Source organism: Leucoraja erinacea, chromosome 34, assembly GCF_028641065.1.
Source record: "Leucoraja erinacea ecotype New England chromosome 34, Leri_hhj_1, whole genome shotgun sequence".
Taxonomy (NCBI): domain Eukaryota; kingdom Metazoa; phylum Chordata; class Chondrichthyes; order Rajiformes; family Rajidae; genus Leucoraja; species Leucoraja erinaceus.
The window spans coordinates 475,683-495,000 of record NC_073410.1 but is presented as its reverse complement, the minus strand read 5'-3'; the positions used below and the strand labels follow the sequence as shown (position 1 = coordinate 495,000).

The following is a 19,318-nucleotide window of genomic DNA, read 5'->3' as shown; positions in this document are numbered from 1 at the left end:
TGAATAGAGTGAATGTGGAGAGGATGTTTACACTAATGGGAGAGTCTAGGACCACTACCTCAGAATTAAAGGATGTTCCTTTCGGAAGGAGATGAGGAATAATTTTTTTTAGAAGGCGGTGAATCTGTGGAATTCATGCCTCAGACGGCTGTGGAGGCCAAATTAATGGATGTTTTTTAAACAGAGATTGACAGTTTTGTGATTAGTAAAGGTGTCAAGGGTTGCGGGAAGAAGGCCAGAGAATGGGATTGACTGGAACTGGTTGGCTGTCGACGGAATTGGAGAGGTGCCCTGTTGATGAATGAGCGGAGGAGATTTGTCCGTGTCCTGTTCCGTGTTTCCTGTTCCGTGTCCTGTTCCGTGTCCCCTGTTCCGTGTTTCCTGTTCCGTGTCTCCTGTTCCGTGTCCCCTGTTCCGTGTCTCCTGTTCCTGTTCCGTGTCCCCTGTTCCGTGTCTCCTGTTCCGTGTGCCCCCTGACCCGTGTCCCCTGTTCCGTGTCTCCTGTTCCGTGTGCCCTGTTCCGTGTTTCTAGATCCATGTCCCCTGTTGTTCCCTGTTCCATGTGCCCTGTTCCGTGTGCCCTGTTCCGTGCACCTCGTGGCGTGACTTCTGCGTGTGAGTACGTGACGTTGTCTGTTGTTCCCATGCAGTTCCGTGCAGCGGGTGACACGTGCAGACCTGCTCACCATGACTGCGACCTCACTGACTACTGCGATGGGCAGAGCAGCCAATGCCCAGACGATGCCTTCGCCATGAACGGCTCTCCCTGCAGCGGTGGCCAGAGCTACTGCTACAACGGCCAATGCCCCACACATCAGCAGCAGTGCATCGCCCTGTGGGGACCAGGTAATGCACGTGTGGGCGGGCGGGCCGGTCCACTCATGTGTGGACAACCCATGGATCCCAATCACACTCCACACCCTGGTGCTGATTGACATATTGATCTGGGTTTAGTGTATTCATTGTAACGTGCACAGAAATACGGTGAAAAGCTGTTCTGGGTGCTATCCAATCAAATCATACTCTACATGAGTACCACAGATCCTTTTAGATTTTTAGATACAGCACACAAACAGGCCGTTCGGCCCACCAAGTCCATGCTGACCATCGGTCACTCGTTCACTAGGGAGTGGAGGATCTGAGTGGGCAGCCCACGGTCAGAGTGAAGGGCAGAACAGGTTTGAGGGGCTGAGTGGCCATTTGTGCAGCTTGTGTTATTGACTCTGTGCCCAGTGATAGTTGGTGGTTGTGGAGGACAGGTGAAGCAGAGACCAAGGCTGGGCATGTTGGGGTTCACCATTCACCCCAGACTGCTGCTTACACTTCATCTCATTAACCATCACATGCTTTGTACTAGAAAGTAAAGAAAAACATTAAAATAAAAACTAAACAATCTTTTTAATCTGTTGGCATTAGCGAAGGGGACAGATGTGAACAACATCTGTTCAGGAGGTCGTGGTATTCCAGCTGTGGAGCAGGAGGTCTCACCTTTGACCTCGTTCCCAACCTCAATGTCGCCACGTGCAAGGCCTGGTGTTCAGTGCCAGATGTTCTAGGACAAGGCCAGATGTTCTAGGGTAGGGCCAGATGTGCCAGGGCAAGGCCAGATGTTCTAGGGCAGGGCCAGATGTTCCAGGGCAGTGCCAGATGTTCCAGGGCAGTGCCAGATGTTCCAGGGCAGTGCCAGATGTTCCAGGGCTGGGCCAGATGTTCCAGGGCAGGGCCAGATGTTCCAGGGCTGGGCTAGATGTTCCAGGGCTGGGCCAGATGTTCCAGGGCTGGGCCAGATGTTCCAGGGCAGGGCCAGATGTTCCAGGGCAGGGCCAGATGTTCCAGGGCAGTGCCAGATGTTCCAGGGCAGTTCCAGATGTTCTAGGACAGGCCAGATGTTCCAGGGCAGTGCCAGATGTGCCAGGGCAGGGCCAGATCCAGGGCAGGGCCAGATGTTCCAGGGCAGGGCCAGATGTTCCAGGGCAGTGCCAGATGTTCCAGGGCAGGGCCAGATGTTCCAGGGCAGGGCCAGATGTTCCAGGACAGGGCCAGATGTGCCAGGACAGGGCCAGATGTGCCAGGACAGGGCCAGATGTGCTAGGGCAGGGCCAGATGTGCCAGGGCAGTGCCAGATGTGCCAGGGCAATGCCAGATGTTCTAGGGCAGGGCCAGATGTTCCAGGGCAGGGCCAGATGTTCCAGGGCAGTGCCAGATGTTCCAGGGCAGTGCCAGATGTTCCAGGGCAGGGCCAGATGTGCCAGGGCAGTGCCAGATGTGCCAGGGCAGTGCCAGATGTGCCAGGGCAGTGCCAGATGTGCCAGGGCAGGGCCAGATGTGCCAGGGCAGGGCCAGATGGGCAGTGCCAGATGTTCCAGGGCAGGACCAGGTGCTAGGGCCGTGCCAGATGTTCCAGGGCAGGGCCAGATGTTCCAGGGCAGTGCCAGATGTGCCAGGGCCGGGCCAGATGTGCCAGGGAATCATTAATTCTTGCAGCAAGCTCCACTCCGCTGTCTCCAACTGTAACGTCGGGCTGCAGTAATGACACTGAATGTGAATTATCTCCTGATGTTTACAGATGCAGCAGTGGCTCCAAACCTCTGCTTCCAGCAGAATGTGATAGGAAACAAGTACCTTTATTGCAGAGCAACCAGCTATGGTCCTGAAGCCTGTCGGCCAAAGTAAGCATGAACCAACTACTGTGTACTAACCCCCACCAGCTGCATGTTCCCATCCAATGCTCTAGTGTTTAGAGATGCAGCACGTAAACAGGCCCTTCAGCCCACCGAGTCCACACTGACCAGCGATCCCTGCACACTTATGCTATCCTACATACTGGGGCCAATTTACATTCATACCAAGCAAATTAGCCTACAAATCCACATGACTGGAGTGTGGGAGGAAACCAGAGATCCCGGAGAAAACCCATGCGGATCACTGGGAGAACGTTCAGACTCCACACAGACAGCACCTGTAGTCAGGATGGATGCCGGGACTCTGGTGCTGCGAGGCAGCAACTCTACTGCTGCACCACCGAGCTGTCCCTGGTGCATTAACGCTGCGCCAACAACCATGCACCTGACTACTGCCTGCATGTCCCTATGCCATGATCCCATTTCAGGAAATCACTTTAAACTGTTGGCAGGAAACAAATCTAAATTCGAGAGGTAGATTAGTTGGTGACGGACATAACACTTCTTCTTGTGTGTGGCGTGCACAGCCTGAAGTTGTAGGACAACTTGGTCTATTTTATCTTATTTGATTGTGCACGCCGGGTTGATTGCATTTGTCCAAACAGGGCGGACCCCGTGAAGGTTGCAATCTCCCAGCGCACCGACATAACACGAGAATTCTGCATCTTCTGTAGTGTAATTATTTAAGATTTGTTTGTTTTACAGAGACATAAAATGTGGTAAAATGCACTGTGTTGGAGGAAACAAGTTTCCCATAACTCAAGCGAAGTATGAAGTGGAACTGAACCACAACCTTGTGTGTAAGGTGGCAACGCTGAATGACCAGAGCACTGGTGTGGCCGACCCTGGGCACGTGGCCACTGGCACCAAATGTGGAGATGAGATGGTGAGAGACTAACGGCTGGTGTCATGAGCAATCAAGGTTACAGGCCCCGGTTACAGGCCCCAGTTACAGGCCCCAGTTACAGGCCCCGGTTACAGGCCCCGGTTACAGGCCCCGGTTACAGGCCGCAGTTACAGGCCCCGGTTACAGGCCCCGGTTACAGGCCCCGGTTACAGGCCCCGGTTACAGGCCCCGGTTACAGGCCCCGGTTACAGGGACTCATTACAGGCCCCAGTTATAGGCCCCGGTTACAGGCCCCAGTTACAGGCCCCGGTTACAGGCCCCGGTTACAGGCCCCGGTTACCCCGGTTACAGGCCTCGGTTACAGGGACCCATTACAGGCCCCGGTTACAGGCCCCCGTTACAGGGGCCCATTACAGGCCCAGGGTAAAGGCCCCCGTTACAGGGCGCGGTTACAGGAACGGGTTACAGGCCCCGGTGACAGGCCCGGGTTACAGGGCCGGGTTACAGGCCCAGGTTACAGGCCCCAGTTATAGGCCCCGGTTACAGGCCCCGGTTACAGGCCCCAGTTACAGGCCCCCGGTTACAGGCCCCGGTTACAGGCCCCGGTTACAGGCCCCGGTTACAGGCCCCGGTTACAGGCCCCGGTTACAGGCCCCAGGCCCCAGTTACAGGCCCCGGTTACAGGCCCCGGTTACAGGCCCCGGTTACAGGCCCCGGTTACAGGCCCCAGTTACAGGCCCCAGTTACAGGTCCCAGTTACAGGAACATTACAGGGCAGTTACATCACACTGTGTAAACTGGCTGCTGGGATTGTTGTTACTCTGGATGTAACAAGTCTGATCTATTTCATCAACAGGTCTGTTACGATGGTCGGTGCCAGAGTTTCCTGCTGTACGGATCACGGAATTGTTCCAGGAAATGCAACAGCCATGGGGTAAGCAGCTGGGCTTCAGTACAAGTGACCTTCAGGGTTTGCTGCTACGGAGAGCTGTACCAATCTCTTCACATCCTGAAGGGTTGGAAAAGTTGACCCCGTTGACTGGAGGATGATTCACAAATGATCGTGGAACGAAGGAGATTTGTTTTGACTCCACGTCTGTGATATTTTAACATGGAGTTACACAGCACAGAACAGGGCCAGTCGCACACACTGCTGACCAACATGCCCCATCCACACCTGTCCCATTTCCCCACATCTGGCCCGTATCCACCTGAACCGTTCCCATCCAGATACGTCCAAGTCTCTCTTAAATGTTGTGATAGACCCTGCCTCAACTGCCTCCACTTCTGGCAGCTTGTTCCATACACCCACCACTCTCTTTGTGGATAACATTCCTATTACAGGCCACCACATTGCTATTAAACCTTTCACCCTCTCACCTTCAACCTGTGTCCTCTGGTTCTCTGAGTCAAAGACTGTGTGTGTTCACCCAATCTATTCCCCTTGTGATTTTGTACACCTCTATAAGACGTGATTCCTCACCAAGGAATAAAGTCCCAGCCTGCTCAACCTCTCCCTATTGCTCAGGCACCTCGAGTCCCGGCAACATCCTGGTAAACGATCTCTGCACTCTATCCAGCTTGAAAATGTTTAGTATTCAATCTACTTTCATCAATCTTTTGGAGAATTCTCCGGGTGGAACAGGTGCTGTTGTTCTTCAGAGGGGGTGCAGGGATGTGGTGCTGCTGAAGGTCCTGCCCACTATGCACTAGGGGTCTGCACATGGACTAGCTATCTGCGGATGGGTCTGAATGTGTGCAGTGCATGGGGACATGCACTGAGAGCAGCACGAGTGCCGTCTGCATAACGTGTCGGGCATTCCACACGGGGGGTTATTCTCCTCCGTTTATTCCATGTTGATCTCAATGTTGCTGGTTGTCTTGTTTTGAAGGTTTGCAACCACCAGGGATTCTGTCACTGTGACCCAGGCTGGGCAAAGCCAGACTGTGCCATGCGGAAGGATGGCCTACCAGGTAAGAATCCAGCCACTACTTGCTGTACCTCAACCACACATACAACCCCTCCTAGCACCAGCTTCTCATGCCCACACAAGGACTAGGCAGTCACTGTGTCATTGAGACGTACAGCATGGGAACAGGCCATTCGGCCCACCATGTCCATGCCAACCAACCTTCTAGATTAGTGCAGATGTTAAAGATTACAGGGAGAAGGCAGGAGAATGGGAAAAGTAGATCAGCCATGATTGAATGGCAGAGTAGACTCAATGGGCTGAATGGCCTAAGTTGTGTTCCTATGACTTATGGTCACCCATTGCATTAACCCCATCTTCCAGCACCTGGACCCTGGATCTCAATCCCTAGGGATTCATTATTGAGACACATCTTAAGCAGAGTGAGGATTCTGTTCCACGGGGCTAATGTTACCATTGACACCAGTAGTATGCGGATTGTGGATTGTTTCATGGCTGGCTGTGTGACTCTGATCTTGGCACTACCTGATGGGGATTCGGTGTCTGGTGACTGGTTCAATGTTTGAATTTGAAGGTGGTGTGAAGGGGCAAACCAGCTGTTCATGGTGTAATCTGGCAACATACTAACGGAAAATACTCCTTGCCCACTAGCGTAGTCCGTGTTGGCTCTAGCCAACGTTCAGTGAATAATTTCCCTGCTTCCCTCGTGTTTAGATGATTGGATGTCCATCCCATGAGAAGCTGCAGTTGGTTTAGTCTTGTCTCTTGCCCCATTATGTGGACAGTTCCATCATGTATGTACTCGCTCTCCAGAAACACCAGCAGGTTTTGTCATGGGGCTTGGAGCTTTGAGGAATGGCATTAATCTCACACCCTGCTCTGCCTGTACAGTTTCAACAGCTGATGTGTTCAACTTGAGTTCATTTGTCATTTTCCTTCCAGTGAGTGATGGAGTGACTATCATTGTCGTCTGGGTGCTGGTGCCTTTCTTCCTTCTACTCATTCTCATTAGTGGCGGACTTCTATATTACAAAGGATGCTTAATGAAGAAATATATTAAAAAAATGTGAGTACTGATTTGTTTCCCCAAATTATCCCCATGTTATTGGACATTTTTACAATACATCATTTACGTTAAATATCGCTCAGTTAATTTGGAGATTTTGTGGACGCATGCAATTCGAAGAAGCCAGCAGTACTTTCCTGGTATTATGAAGACTAAATCCAATGTATCCATTTGAAGAATATCCAGGCTCACTTGGACATTCCCACATTCCCACTTCCCACTTCCCACAAATGGCGGCTGACTGACCTTATACCTCGTGTGTTTCTCTGCTGTCTCTCCACACAACATCAAAGGCACAGAACTCTGTTGATCTCTGTTTTATACTGAACAGTGACTGTTCCTCTGCCGTTTTACTGGTTACAAAATCCCAAAGATCCCACCAGGACAATCTGTAGTGAGCTGGGAATTGAGTTGAAACTAAAAGCTACACTTGAATTGTGATCAGAAGACTTGGTTGAATCAGTAATAATCCAGAGACACTGAAGCAAATGTGGTCATCTTTGTTTCTCCAATCTACCAGGAAAACAAAATACATTTAGTGTGTTTTTTTAAATCTGTGGTTAATCTACAGGAAGTGAGTTCTGAAATAAAAATTACATATAAACAGGAATTAAATTGATGACTAACCACTTTGGTCACATGCACTCACTTTGGTACAATTCAGTAGAGGCTTCCTTGGTACAGCGTTAGATTTATGAGGCATGTACACTGCTGTTTTCAGCAAAATGGTAAGATGGTTACAGTTCACATAAAAGTTAGTGTACATTTTGATATTGAGATAGGAATCTGAGATTAGCATTTATTACCTTTTTATTTATTGATTAAAGTTATGTTTCTTCTCAATTAGCCAGGTGCTTGGCTTTTAAAACATGATCTAAATCTTTTCAAGAGCCTTCTTTAAGATGGAGTTGAAATCGTGTGATGGATAGGGGTTGAATTTGTCCTTTTTGCTGAAATAGGAAGTAATCATCTGACCTTTGTAACAGAAGATAGACACAAAATGCCGGAGTAACTCAGCGGGATAGGCAGCATCTCTGGAGAGAAGGAATGGGTGACGTTTCGGGTCAAGACCCTTCTCCAGCCCTTTGTAACATGATTGGGGTTGTGTAACAATGTTAATACTTGGAGGAATATTGCAGTCGGTGCAATATCTTTACACTAAACCTTGTATCCTTTCTCTTTACTATGGACAGCTTGATCGTAATCATGTGTAGTCTTTTCTTTGGCCAGATAGTACACAAGCTTTTCACTGTACCTCTGCACATGTGACAATAGTAAATGGGTCAATGTAGAGAAGATATTCTGGTGGGATCGCCAGTCAGGCTGTACGGTACAACTTGGGGAATGAAGGGGGTGATCAGTTTGGGGTTGTATGTGAGACGTCAGTAGTCAGCATTTGGAGGAGCAGCCAAGTGAAGGGTGCAGATAGCTGTATGAATGACGGGGCGTGTGGTGGGTAGGGGCAACATCTGGGAGACAGGGCAGACTGTACCCCTCCCCTCTGTTGCCCACCAAATACAGCTGCTGTTCTCATGCAGGGGAAAGTCACCACTCAGCTTGAACAAGAATCTTGGTGCACATTTCACACATTTATATTACAATTTAAAATGTAACGGTTAATTTCTATTACTTAAGGCGTTTTGGTAAATCTATATTTACTAAATTTACAAACAGTGGACCCACAAGCTGCAACAGGTAGAGCTGCTGCCTCACAGCACCTGAGAAATGGGTTTGAACCTGATCTTGGGCGCTGTCTGTGTGGAGTTTGCATGTTCTCCCTGTGACTGCGTGGGTTTCCTCCGGGTGCTCTGGTTTTCTCCCAATGAAGTGCAGGTTTGTAGGTCAATTATTCTCTGTAATTTGCCCCTAGTGTAAAGTGAGTGGGCAAGACAGTAGGATAACATAGAACCAGTGTGTACAGGTGTTTGGTGGCTAGCATGAACTTGATGGGCTGAAGAGCCAGTTTCCATGCTGTATCTCTAAACTATAGATATTTTTTAAACGATTTGCATCTTTGTGAGCTGCTTCACCTTGTCTGACTATCAGACACCAATGTTGGTAAGGCTGTGGAATGTTGTGGGTGGTCTGGACTCTAGACCCCAGGCTGGTTCCCCAGTGACAGACCCCCCTCTGCAGGATAACCTGCATGGAGCGTGGTGGGACCTACAGCCATCGCCACCATTAGAGAGAGCAATCCGCTGCCACTACAGGGGGCAGTCATTCCACAAGAGGCTGAGACTTGTTACTGTAGCAGATGCCAGAGTTACAGCTGCTGACTGACTGAATAACGTCTCTGTTTCATTACAGACCAATAAAGTCCAGTTCGTGCGGTTTGACAAACCCGATGTTTGTGGATGGAAAGGGCAGGAACGGCTCCAAGGCCGTGCTCCCAAACAGCCGTAGAACGCCCGTCAGACATGCACTGCTGGCTGCGTCCAGAGAAGACAAGCCTCTACAGATCATGGTCATGCCCTGCCGTCCAGCTCCTCCGGTAAACACACCAGACTGTTCCCATCCTGCCAGTCTCATCTCATTGCAGTATGCCTGTATGTGCTTGGTCCATACTGAACCTGTACATTGCCAATGAGCCCAGTGTGTTTGATGGGGCAGATGATGAGCAACCTTGAGCCACTGCATCTCACCTGCTGAAGTTACCTCCTTGCACTGGTGGTAGACACAAAATGCTGGAGTAACTCAGCGGGACAGGCAGCATCTCTGGAGAGAAGGAATAGGTGACGTTTCGGGTCGAGACCCTTCTTTAGACTGATGTCGGGAGGGGGGGTGGCGGGAAAAAGATGGAAAGTGGGTGGAGACAGTCGGACTTGCAGGAGAACTGGGAAGGGGGGGGAAGGAGGGTGAAAGCAAGGGCTCTCTGAAATTAGGGAAGTCAATGTTCATACCGTTGGGGTGTAAGCTACCCAAGCGAAATATGAGGTGCTGTTCCTCCAATTTGTACTGGGCCTCACTTATCAGATTGTTATATTAATTAACAGAGGGGCTGGTTGGCAATATGCAAACAACATCTAAATAAATTATTAAAATACATAACATTTTCAATAAAACGTATTGACAGAGTTTTATGTACAAATGTCAGCCAATTAGTTTAATTTTTGTTTTATTTTCATGTAGCCTCCAAAACCAGTGGTGAACAAGACCCTTTCCCCACACACTGCAGCAAAGTCATTGCAGGTAAAATATCCTCGCACAGACGTTCGTGAATTTATCACTAATACACAACAGTTGTTACTTTGCATTAATGGGATATATTCAAGTTATCAAATAATGTGACATCACTCATATTTGTCAAATCTGCTATTACTTGACAATTAAAATGCCCCAACCACTTCATAGAAATGTCAGAATTACTGAGAAATACTCCAGGAGAATATCAGAACATCATTACTTTGGGTATTGGATAGAAACTGCTTGTTTTCACTTTAATAGTTGGTTTGGACATCAGTGAGATTAGTCATGGCCAGTTCAATGTTCTTAATTAATTTAAGTGAACATTAGAGAGATCATAAACCTTCAATCACATATCATGGATGATATATGCTGGTTCACTGCAAGTGCTTTAAGTAGCGATGAGATTGGAGATCGTCACCTGCCAAAGCACCACCCAAATGATTGGAGCTTCCCTCTAGTAGAAGAGCACAGGAACTGGCCCTTCGGTCCACAATGTCTGTGCTATCCATGATGCCAAAATAAACTAATCCCTTCTGCTTCCCTATTGTCTCCCTCTCTCCATCCCTTATCTTTTCACATGCTGGTCTTTCATCAGAAGAAGCACAAGGGTGGTAGAGTTGCTGCCTTACAGAGCCAATAATCCAGGTCTGATCCTAACTACAGGTGCTGTCTGTATGGAGTTTGTACATTCTCCCTGTGACCATGTGGGTTTTCTCTGGGTGCTCTGGTTTTCTCCCACGTTCCAAAGACGTGGTTTCTGTAAATAGTCCCTAGTGTGTCGGATAGACTTGTGTACAGATGATCACTGCTTGGCGTGGCCTCAGTGGATGGAAGGACCTGTTTCCACTTTGTATCACAAAACCAAAGTGGTGTTGTTCACACTTCTACCCAGGATGTGAAACCACCTCAGGCTGGAACCCCACCCTGACCAGAACCACAATATGCATCAGCTCGCAACAACTGTGCTTCAAACTGTGCTGCAATACTCAGCATTGTAGAATCGTAAAGCACGCAAATAGGCCTCCAGTTAGTGAGTCTGCACCAATCTTTACAAGTCTATTTGTACTTGTCCTAACTTATCCCATTTTGTGTTCGCCCCTCATGCCTATTAATTTATCCCCACCTCCCCTCCCATGTTCTACTACGTACAGGGCTTGATTAGTAACACTAATGCAGACAACACTAAAATAGGTGGAATTGTACATAGTGAAGGTGGTTATCTGAAGTCGGCAAGTGGGCTGAGGAATGGTGTCGAATGTACGCAAGTGTGAGGTGTTGCATTTTAGGAAGTTAAACCAAAACCCAGAACCTTCACAATAAATAGTAGGGCCCTGGGGAGTGTTTGTAGAGCAGAAGGATCTGGGGGTGCAGGCACATAGTTCCTTCAATGTGGTGCCATAGGTGGATAGGGTGGTAAACAAGGCTTTTAGTGCATTCAGCACTAAAGGCTTCAGCAGACAAGTTACTGAGAGTACAGAGGTTGGGATGTTAGATTACAGTTGTACAAAACGTTGGTGAACCCACTGACTCCGAGTCAATGACCAGGAATAATTTGCAATGATCAATGAACTTACAACCTGCACCTCGATGGAATGTGGGAGGAAAGTCATGCAGTCACAGGGAGAGCATGCAAACTCCACACAGATAGCGCCCAAGATCAGGATTGAACCTGGAGGCTGGAGCTGAGGCAGTAGGTCTCCCAACTGGAAGACGGTTGCCGTGCCATTGGAACATGTGGAACCATGTGGATGGTTCAAGGGTCTGACTGAAGGCTCCAGTACTGCACCTGCCATCATATTGGTGCATGCAGGTCCAATGGCCTTTACGTGATCAATTGTTGTAAATCTTTTGGATTCTGAAATTGTAACAGGAATTTAAATCTTTCTTTTCCTAACCCTAGCATCGAATGGTGAAACCAAGTGCCCCGCCTCCAATCCCACCATCTAAACCACCTCTGCAGCTACATGCATCGGTGAGTCTGCAATGCAATGCCTATTTATTTCATGATGCTTCCTCATTAGGCTGTAAATGTTTGATGGATAAAGGTCAAGAATAACATTGGGAATATTCAGTCTTGTGGCCTATCTATGTCAGCAGGCGTGGCTAGTTAGAAACTGTAATTTATCCATCCTTAAATATGGGATTATGGTAGGAAGCAGCAACAATTTTTAAATGCTAGATAATGGATCGATTCACTGCATTTGTTAATGCATTGTACAAATGCAGCAGTAATTTATGGTCAAAGCAGGTGGGTGGTGAAATGAAAACCCAGCAGTGATTGTCCAGGCTGCCTGCTTTGCAAAAATGTCATCTCAGTTGAGGATTAGTCAAAGGGATGGTTGATGCCGTGAGAGCAAGTGGAAGATAATCTGCCACAGGAGGCTAAACCTGGCTGCACAAATTAATCGGCATAAGTGTTATTGATTCAGATTCCAGCTTTAATTTGAAAACAGTTTTATTACCATTTTTATTCTTCTCGATCCAATCAATCAGGGTCGGCGCAGTTAAGAGTTGCTGCCAAACAGCGCCAGAGACCCAGATTCGATCCTGACCTCCACTACTTTCTGTGTGGAGTTTGCATGTTTTTCCTGTGACTGCATGGGTTTTCTCCGGGTTCTTCCCAGATCCCAAAGACGTGCATGTTTGTAGGTTAATTGGCCCTTCTGTAAATCTACCCGTGTGTAGAGAGAGGGAGAGAAAGTGAGGGAACATAGAACTGTTTCTGGGTATTTTTTATTTGGATGCACCAAACTTATTATAGTTTCAGCTTAAATAGTGCAGTAGAACCACTTAATGGTTGTACATGGTGATCTGTTAATGTAAACTGCAAGATGTTAATGCAGTTAAGTCCAAAATACTTTTGCAAACAAGTTTTTTTTTCTTCCCACCAGGCTCGGCCACCACCACCTCCATCTAAACCACTGCCAGAACTCAAGGCTAAGCCAGTAAGTGTTGCTTGTCCCTCTCCACCATTCACTCGCTTCCACCCATTCGCAATGCAATAACATGACCTGTCGTCAGAAATAGATGACAGGAGCTACCCTACAGCTGATGGGCTGAAGGGCCTGCTTCTGTCCTGTCACTTATTCCAAATAACCCTGAGTCCATAAACATGAAACCCTGAAACCACTTGAGTAACAACATTTAGTTTCTTGAATCAATCATTATAGAGAAATCCAGGCAGGTTTTCCCCCACTGTTCCCTGAGGCTTGCAAAGAAAAACAAGCCGTGTGGAGGTGTACACAGTCTTTGTACACTTATGCAAATAATCTTAAACATGTACATAAAACCTACTTGGGCATGCAACTGTGTAGGAATATCTCCAAGCAATTGTGTGTGAATTTGTTCTTTAATAACCAGTTATTAAAATTGTTATCTAAGCAAGAGAGATATAGAGTTTCTAATGAAATATTAGCTGACAAAATACTTTGTATGATGTGTAACTGATCTAATCATCAGAGAGCAGAAGGAAGTGGTAACGTTGAGCTGATGTTTTTCAGGTAGTGAAGCTGAAGACCTTGCCTGCACTTCCCCCCACCGCACCCTGCAGACCAACAGCGGTAAGCCTCAGACAACCACTGCAGTACCAGCACTAACTAACCAAGGTCGGGCAGGGTCTGTCCATCTAGGCTGGCCCAGTGTGAAGTCTAGAGCCGTCTCACCTTATCGCATGCTGTTTCACTGCTCCCTGCAGACCAACAGCGGTAAGCCTCAGACAACCACTGCAGTACCAGCGCTAACTAACCAAGGTCGGGCAGGGTCTGTCCATCTAAGCTGGCCCAGTGTGAAGTCTAGAGCCATCTCATCTTATCGCATGCTGTTTCACTGCTCCCTGTTTACTGCAGAATTTTAAAACTGATATTTAAAGCTAGTAAGAGTGATGAGACAATCCAATATTCAGGTTGGTGTCGGGAGCCCAGCAAAGTAATCCCAACAAGCAATGCAGATGCTGGTTTACCAAGGAAAGACACAAAGTGCTGGAGTAACTCAGTGGGTCACGGAGCATCCCTGGGTACGTGACCTTTTGGGTTGGGACCCTCCTCAAGAAGAGAAGCTTTTCACTGATAATTAACCCATTTGTCCATCTATGGGATGTGGTAGAAACCCATGTGATCACCACGTGTGGAACATGTCAGCACCCACTTTAGTCCCTGGAGCTGAGACAACAGCACAAAGAGGGCAATGTCACTCACATCAGTGGATAAAGTGGAGGCATGGTGGTGCAGCTGCAGCCTTACAACACCAGAGACCCGGGTTCAATCCTGACCACGGATGCTGTTTGTACAGAGTTTGCATGTTCTCCCTGTGACTGCGTGGGTTTTCTTCAGGTGCTCCGGTTTCCTCCCACACTCCAGGTTAATTGTCTTTTGTAAACTTGTCGCTAGTGTCTAGGACAGTCCTTTGTACGGGGTGATCATTGCTTGGCACAGACTCAGTGAGCTGAAGGGCATTGTTTCATTGCTGTATCTCTGACATCTAAAATGAAATGTAATATTAAGTGTCATTGTGACTAAACAGTTGAATCTTGATCTTGCTAGGTTGGTTTCAAGCCAAAAGTTGCCTTAAAGCCACCAAACCAGCACAGATGAAGAGGAACGGTGTGGCAACATCACTGCACTACAGAGGCACAGATGTGGAGCCATTACATCAGGAGGAAGATAAAAATATATTTTGGTTTCTTGTCATATTAATTCATACAGTGATGAGTGAGAACTCAAAATCCTCAATACAAAACTACTCTGTAGAGTTTAAAATACCAGAGGACACAATATCTGCACGGATGCTGCTGTACTCACACTATGGTACTTACTAAAGATATCATGCCTGTGTTTTTTTTAACTGAGATAAATTAAAGTGTTTCTGCTGCAAACAATGGGATGCAGTTTGTGAATTGGCCCTTCTGCTTAGACAGATTACTTTGGGGGGGGGGGGGGGAAAACAAAATGACAATGATAAATTGAATTAAATATATTAATTGTACTTCTTGATTTAATCTTGTAGAAAGTTCTAAGCTTGGGTGTCAATGAGGAAGCACATTCCCCAGAGATTTTGTTCTTGAGCAATGTTGCATTCAGTTGCATCAGTTGGAATTACTCCAACCCAAGGGACCTCTCTACACCCCAGTAACCAAGGTTGGTGTTGGATGACAGAGTGAAAGGAAGGGCTGTTCATGCACTGAAGCCTAGCTTCTATCTGATAGTTCAGTCAGTTTGGCAATAACTGTAGCTGCTGCTCGCTCGACTGCTACTTAGATGCTAGGACATGAGTTCAAGGGGAAGATAAATGTAATTAAAAGCTAGTATTACGGACCAACTGCTGGGTATCACCGTTCATTAGTCATAGGAGCAGAATTAGGCCATTCGGCCCATCGAGTCTACTCCGTCATAAGAATGGACTCGCTGATGTTCCTTGATGCAGGAAATCTCGACCCGAAACGTCACCCATTCCTTCTCTCCAAAGATGCTGCCTGTCCCGCTGAATTACTCCAGCATTTTGTGTCTATCTTCAATGCTATGTCCCTTGTTGAAATTGCCCCATTACATTTATAAATATTAAAATGATGTTTGGACAACTATTCCATGTACAAATATGACGTTCTGCTCACCTTGGTTTGATGAAAAAATTACCAAAGGTTCAAATGTATTTTATTGTCGGGTTCAGTGAAGGTCAATTTATCAATGAGTGGTGAGTAAACACAGAGCAAATGCAGCCAGGAATTCCATCTTTTCACTCAGCAACTTTATTCAAATCAGTCAGGACAAATGCTTTAAATATGAAAGGTTTGATGGGAATATGTTGTAATGGTAATTTAACCCATGTTAACTGTCAGAACATCCTCTGTAACAAACAAGTATTTTACCTGCTTCAGTTCCCATGTTTGTTTTTGGAAGAGGAATAGTTCAAATCCAAATTGCTGTTTGTTGCAGTTCTGCCTCAGGTCTGCATTCATAATCAAGCACACAGACCAAGTGCAATAATCAACATAATATCAGGAGTATTCACCTTGGTAGCTGCTGCAAATACCATGAATTGAAGTTGTACTTGAATCTAATTATTAATTTAAATACAGTTTATAGAGAAAAATGACGTTGAACCACTGTTGTTTGTGGGGCTAGCTAATGGCGTATGTGGAAACCTTTTTTATGATATTTATTCCTTTTAAAAGGTATGGGTAGGACAAGCTTCAAATAATTCAAGCTTTATTTGAATCGCCTCAGATATTTTTTATAATTCTAATTTGCAAGTGAATATCTATCTAATTTTATTGGCAATATTTATGCAAGATTCCTGTTGCAATGAAATGTAATTTTTAACTCTCCCACGATTTTAATCAATGCAAGAATATGCCCCATTTCCAGATTAACCTGATTCTATCGTTTGGTGAATCGCAACATGTTTAATTGATCTTTGGTATTTGAATTGAACTCCATTGTGCCTATTTCACGGATATTTCCGTAAATTGTATGCACTTTTTCAGCTGGCCTGAACAATTGTTTCAGTGTGAAATGGGTTATTTATTTTCTTCTAGCAAATAAATCTGTATTTTAATGCAATAAGATATTGCACTTTATTTGGGGGTGCCTATTGTTCTTGTTCATCTGTTTACCTCAAGTACAAAGTCAAATTGGACCAAAACTGTTGACGTGGTTATTTTAAAACTAAGCCATTAAAAAAAAAAAAAGAACTTAGTATTAATGAGCAGAATTTAAAAATCATGTTGGAAGTTGTGTATGTCTTTGGATTTTAGAATGCAGATGCTCGATTAACTTTCCATTTCACAGTCATTAATTATTGTCACATTGATACTACTTGTATTGAATTCAGTCATGCTGTTTGGGAGTGTTGGTGTACTGTATTGTTCAACTTCCATCAGAACCAAAAGCAACGGTTCTAGCCAGGATTCTAATTTACAAAATAATGTCGGCATCACGTTCCTTCCTGTAAGATGCCACTTGCAATGAGGTGAAGTTGCAAAGGCAACAGTAGCTTTTGGGACCATTGGGCAACTGGACCATCTTTGTATGGCCCAAACTATCTTGGAACATCTACCATGTGGATATCAGAATATAAATTAATTCAGCAATGGTGAAATTGTTCAGGGCCAGTTCTCTTCAGAAAGAGCACAGATTTATGAATCCTTGAACATATACAAGAGTTCAGTTGTATAGTATACATGTAGCAAATAGAACAACGTGTTATACCTTGGTCCATAGCTTAACACCCATCTGAGGAGAGGAGACCCCCTAACATCCTTACAGAAAGATTCATTGCTCTTCCCAGGTTTAGGTGAGTTAGTGTTGCTGACTGTTTCCTGACCAAGTGTTTGGTTCTTTTGCTTGGTGATAATTTGATGCTTTCGTTTATTTTAATCATCTAGAATTTAATTATCTTTAGTTAAAGCATTGGCAGTGAGGAATGGAGGACATTCCATTTCACTCATTCTGAATTTGGAAATGTGTAGGTGGGACATAGTTTGCTTGGTCAACATTTGGGGGGGGGGGGGGGATAGATTTGAGTGATTCACTTTGTTGTTATGTTTCTCACCAGGAATATGACTGCAGAATGGGGATAAAAAAGCAACAGGTGCTGGTAGGAGGGGTTAGAATGAACAAACCACCCTCAAGATGGCACCTGCTGAAAAATAACTAGGGATCATAAACCCCAGATATTTTAATTAAAAACCTACGCAATGATATGATGCGGTTTCTGCTGAGTGAGATGTTTGAGGGTGTTGCCGCGGTGCTTTTTGGTGCAGACCACACTTTCCAAACCCACAATCTCTGCCATCTAGGACAAGGGCAGCTACTGTAGGAACTTCCAGCTGGAAGTTGCCTTCAAAACCCACACCACCCTGACATGGAAATATAACACCATTCCTTCATTGTGCAGGAAGGAACTACAGATGCTGATTTAAAACAAAAATAGACACAAAAGGCCAGAATAACTCAGTGGGACAGACGGCATCAAAAGGAATGGGTCTGAAGAAGGGTTTCGACCCAAACCTATTCCCTTTTTCCTGAGATACTGTCTGACCTGCTGAATTACTCCAGCTTTTTGTCTACCATTCCTTCACTGTTACTGGTTCAAAATCCTTGACCTCTCTGCCGAACACATTTGTGGGGGTGGGGGATGATTGATGGAGCAGTGAGAGGGAGTCTCACAGAAAGGAGGGGGCATAACTTCAAGGTGGGCATCGTTTGGTGAGATTTCGCAGTAGAGCAGTGAAATGGAGACTTATGCCACTGTCCCACTTAGCAACACAGGTGCTGAAATCTTGCATTGGGCACAAAGTGCTGGAGGAACTCAGTGGGCCAGGCAGCACCTGTGGAGGGAATAAACGGAGTTACTCCAGCATTTTGTGTCTGTCTTCGGTGTAAACCTTCATTGCAGAGTTCCGGATTCCAGCACCTGCAGCAACTCTGCGGGTCGAGCAGCATCTTGAAGGTGGGAGGGTGGTGCAGCTGTCTTTGTTCCTGTGTATAAACGCCATGCAGGCAGAGTGTGCAGATGAGGGAGGGTGAGTCAGCAGGAACTGCAGATGCTGCTGGTTTACACGGAGCCTGGAAGCTGGATGTTGTGTGCAGGGAACTGGGTGCAGGGAACTGGGTGCTGGGTGCAGGGAGGGTGCTGGGTGCAGGGAGCTGGGTGCAGGGTGCAGGGAGCTGGGTGCAGGGAGCTGGGTGCTGGGTGCAGGGAGCTGGGTGCAGGGAGCTGGGTGCTGGGTGCAGGGAGCTGGGTGCTGGGTGCTGGGTGCAGGGAGCTGGGTGTTGGGTGCAGGGTGCTGGGGGTTGGGTGCAGGGAGCTGGGTGCAGGGAGCTGGGAGCTGGGTGCTGGGTGCTGGGTGCAGGGTGCAGGGAGTTGGGTGTTGGGTGCTGGGTGCAGGGTGCAGGGAGTTGGGTGCAGGGAGTTGGGTGCAGGGAGCTGGGTGCAGGGTGCAGGGTTGGGTGCAGGGAGCTGGGTGCAGGGAGCTGGGTGCAGGGTGCAGGGAGCTGGGTGCAGGGTGCAGGGTGCAGGGGTGGGGCTGCTGGAGTAAGCGAGCTGGGGACAGGGTGCGTGGGTGGGGGGGGTTTGGGTGCGCGCACTGACGCCGCTCCCACACCGTTGCCGCCGTAACCAGGGGGGGGGAGCGGTTTGACAGCGCTCCACAACAGACGGCCGCTCGGCCCCACACCGTAGCCCCCCGTAACCCCCCGTCAACCCCCCGTCGGCCCCTCACCAGCGGCTCCCACAACAACACGCAGCGCCCCCGCTCGGCCCCGTCTACCGCCCCGGCTCCAGGCGTCACCCCTCACCCCCCCGGGCCCACGTCACCCGCCCCCCGGGCCCACGTCACCCGCCCAGGCTCCAGGCTCCAGGCGTCACCCCTCACCCCTGGGCCCAACCAAGGGCGCCCGCCAGTGTCCAGTGTCTCTGTCCCCAGTGTCCAGGCCCCAGTGTCCAGTCTCTCTGTCCCCAGTGTCCAGGCCCCAATCCCCAGTGCCCAGTGCCCAGTGTCCAGTCCCCAGTGTCCAGTCTCTCTGTCCCCAGTGTCCAGTCTCTCTGTCCCCAGTGTCCAGTCTCCCTGTGTCCAGTGTCCCCTCTCTGTGTCCAGTGTCCAGTGTCCAGT

At 47.7% G+C, this 19,318-nt stretch overlaps 1 protein-coding gene across 1 annotated transcript in view; it reads left to right on the top strand.

The window, feature by feature from the left end:
• adam8a (ADAM metallopeptidase domain 8a) overlaps positions 1 to 16,268 on the top strand; it is a 32,590-nt gene extending 16,322 nt beyond the window's left edge. The window contains exons 14-25 of the mRNA XM_055661593.1: positions 651 to 846; positions 2,567 to 2,669; positions 3,387 to 3,567; positions 4,385 to 4,462; positions 5,421 to 5,502; positions 6,402 to 6,525; positions 8,833 to 9,016; positions 9,655 to 9,714; positions 11,612 to 11,683; positions 12,603 to 12,656; positions 13,212 to 13,271; positions 14,250 to 16,268. Coding sequence (XP_055517568.1) covers positions 651 to 846; positions 2,567 to 2,669; positions 3,387 to 3,567; positions 4,385 to 4,462; positions 5,421 to 5,502; positions 6,402 to 6,525; positions 8,833 to 9,016; positions 9,655 to 9,714; positions 11,612 to 11,683; positions 12,603 to 12,656; positions 13,212 to 13,271; positions 14,250 to 14,300 — 1,245 coding nt within the window. The 3' untranslated portion in view covers positions 14,301 to 16,268. The remainder of the gene's footprint in view (positions 1 to 650; positions 847 to 2,566; positions 2,670 to 3,386; positions 3,568 to 4,384; positions 4,463 to 5,420; positions 5,503 to 6,401; positions 6,526 to 8,832; positions 9,017 to 9,654; positions 9,715 to 11,611; positions 11,684 to 12,602; positions 12,657 to 13,211; positions 13,272 to 14,249) is intronic.
• Positions 16,269 to 19,318: the final 3,050 nt, after the last annotated feature.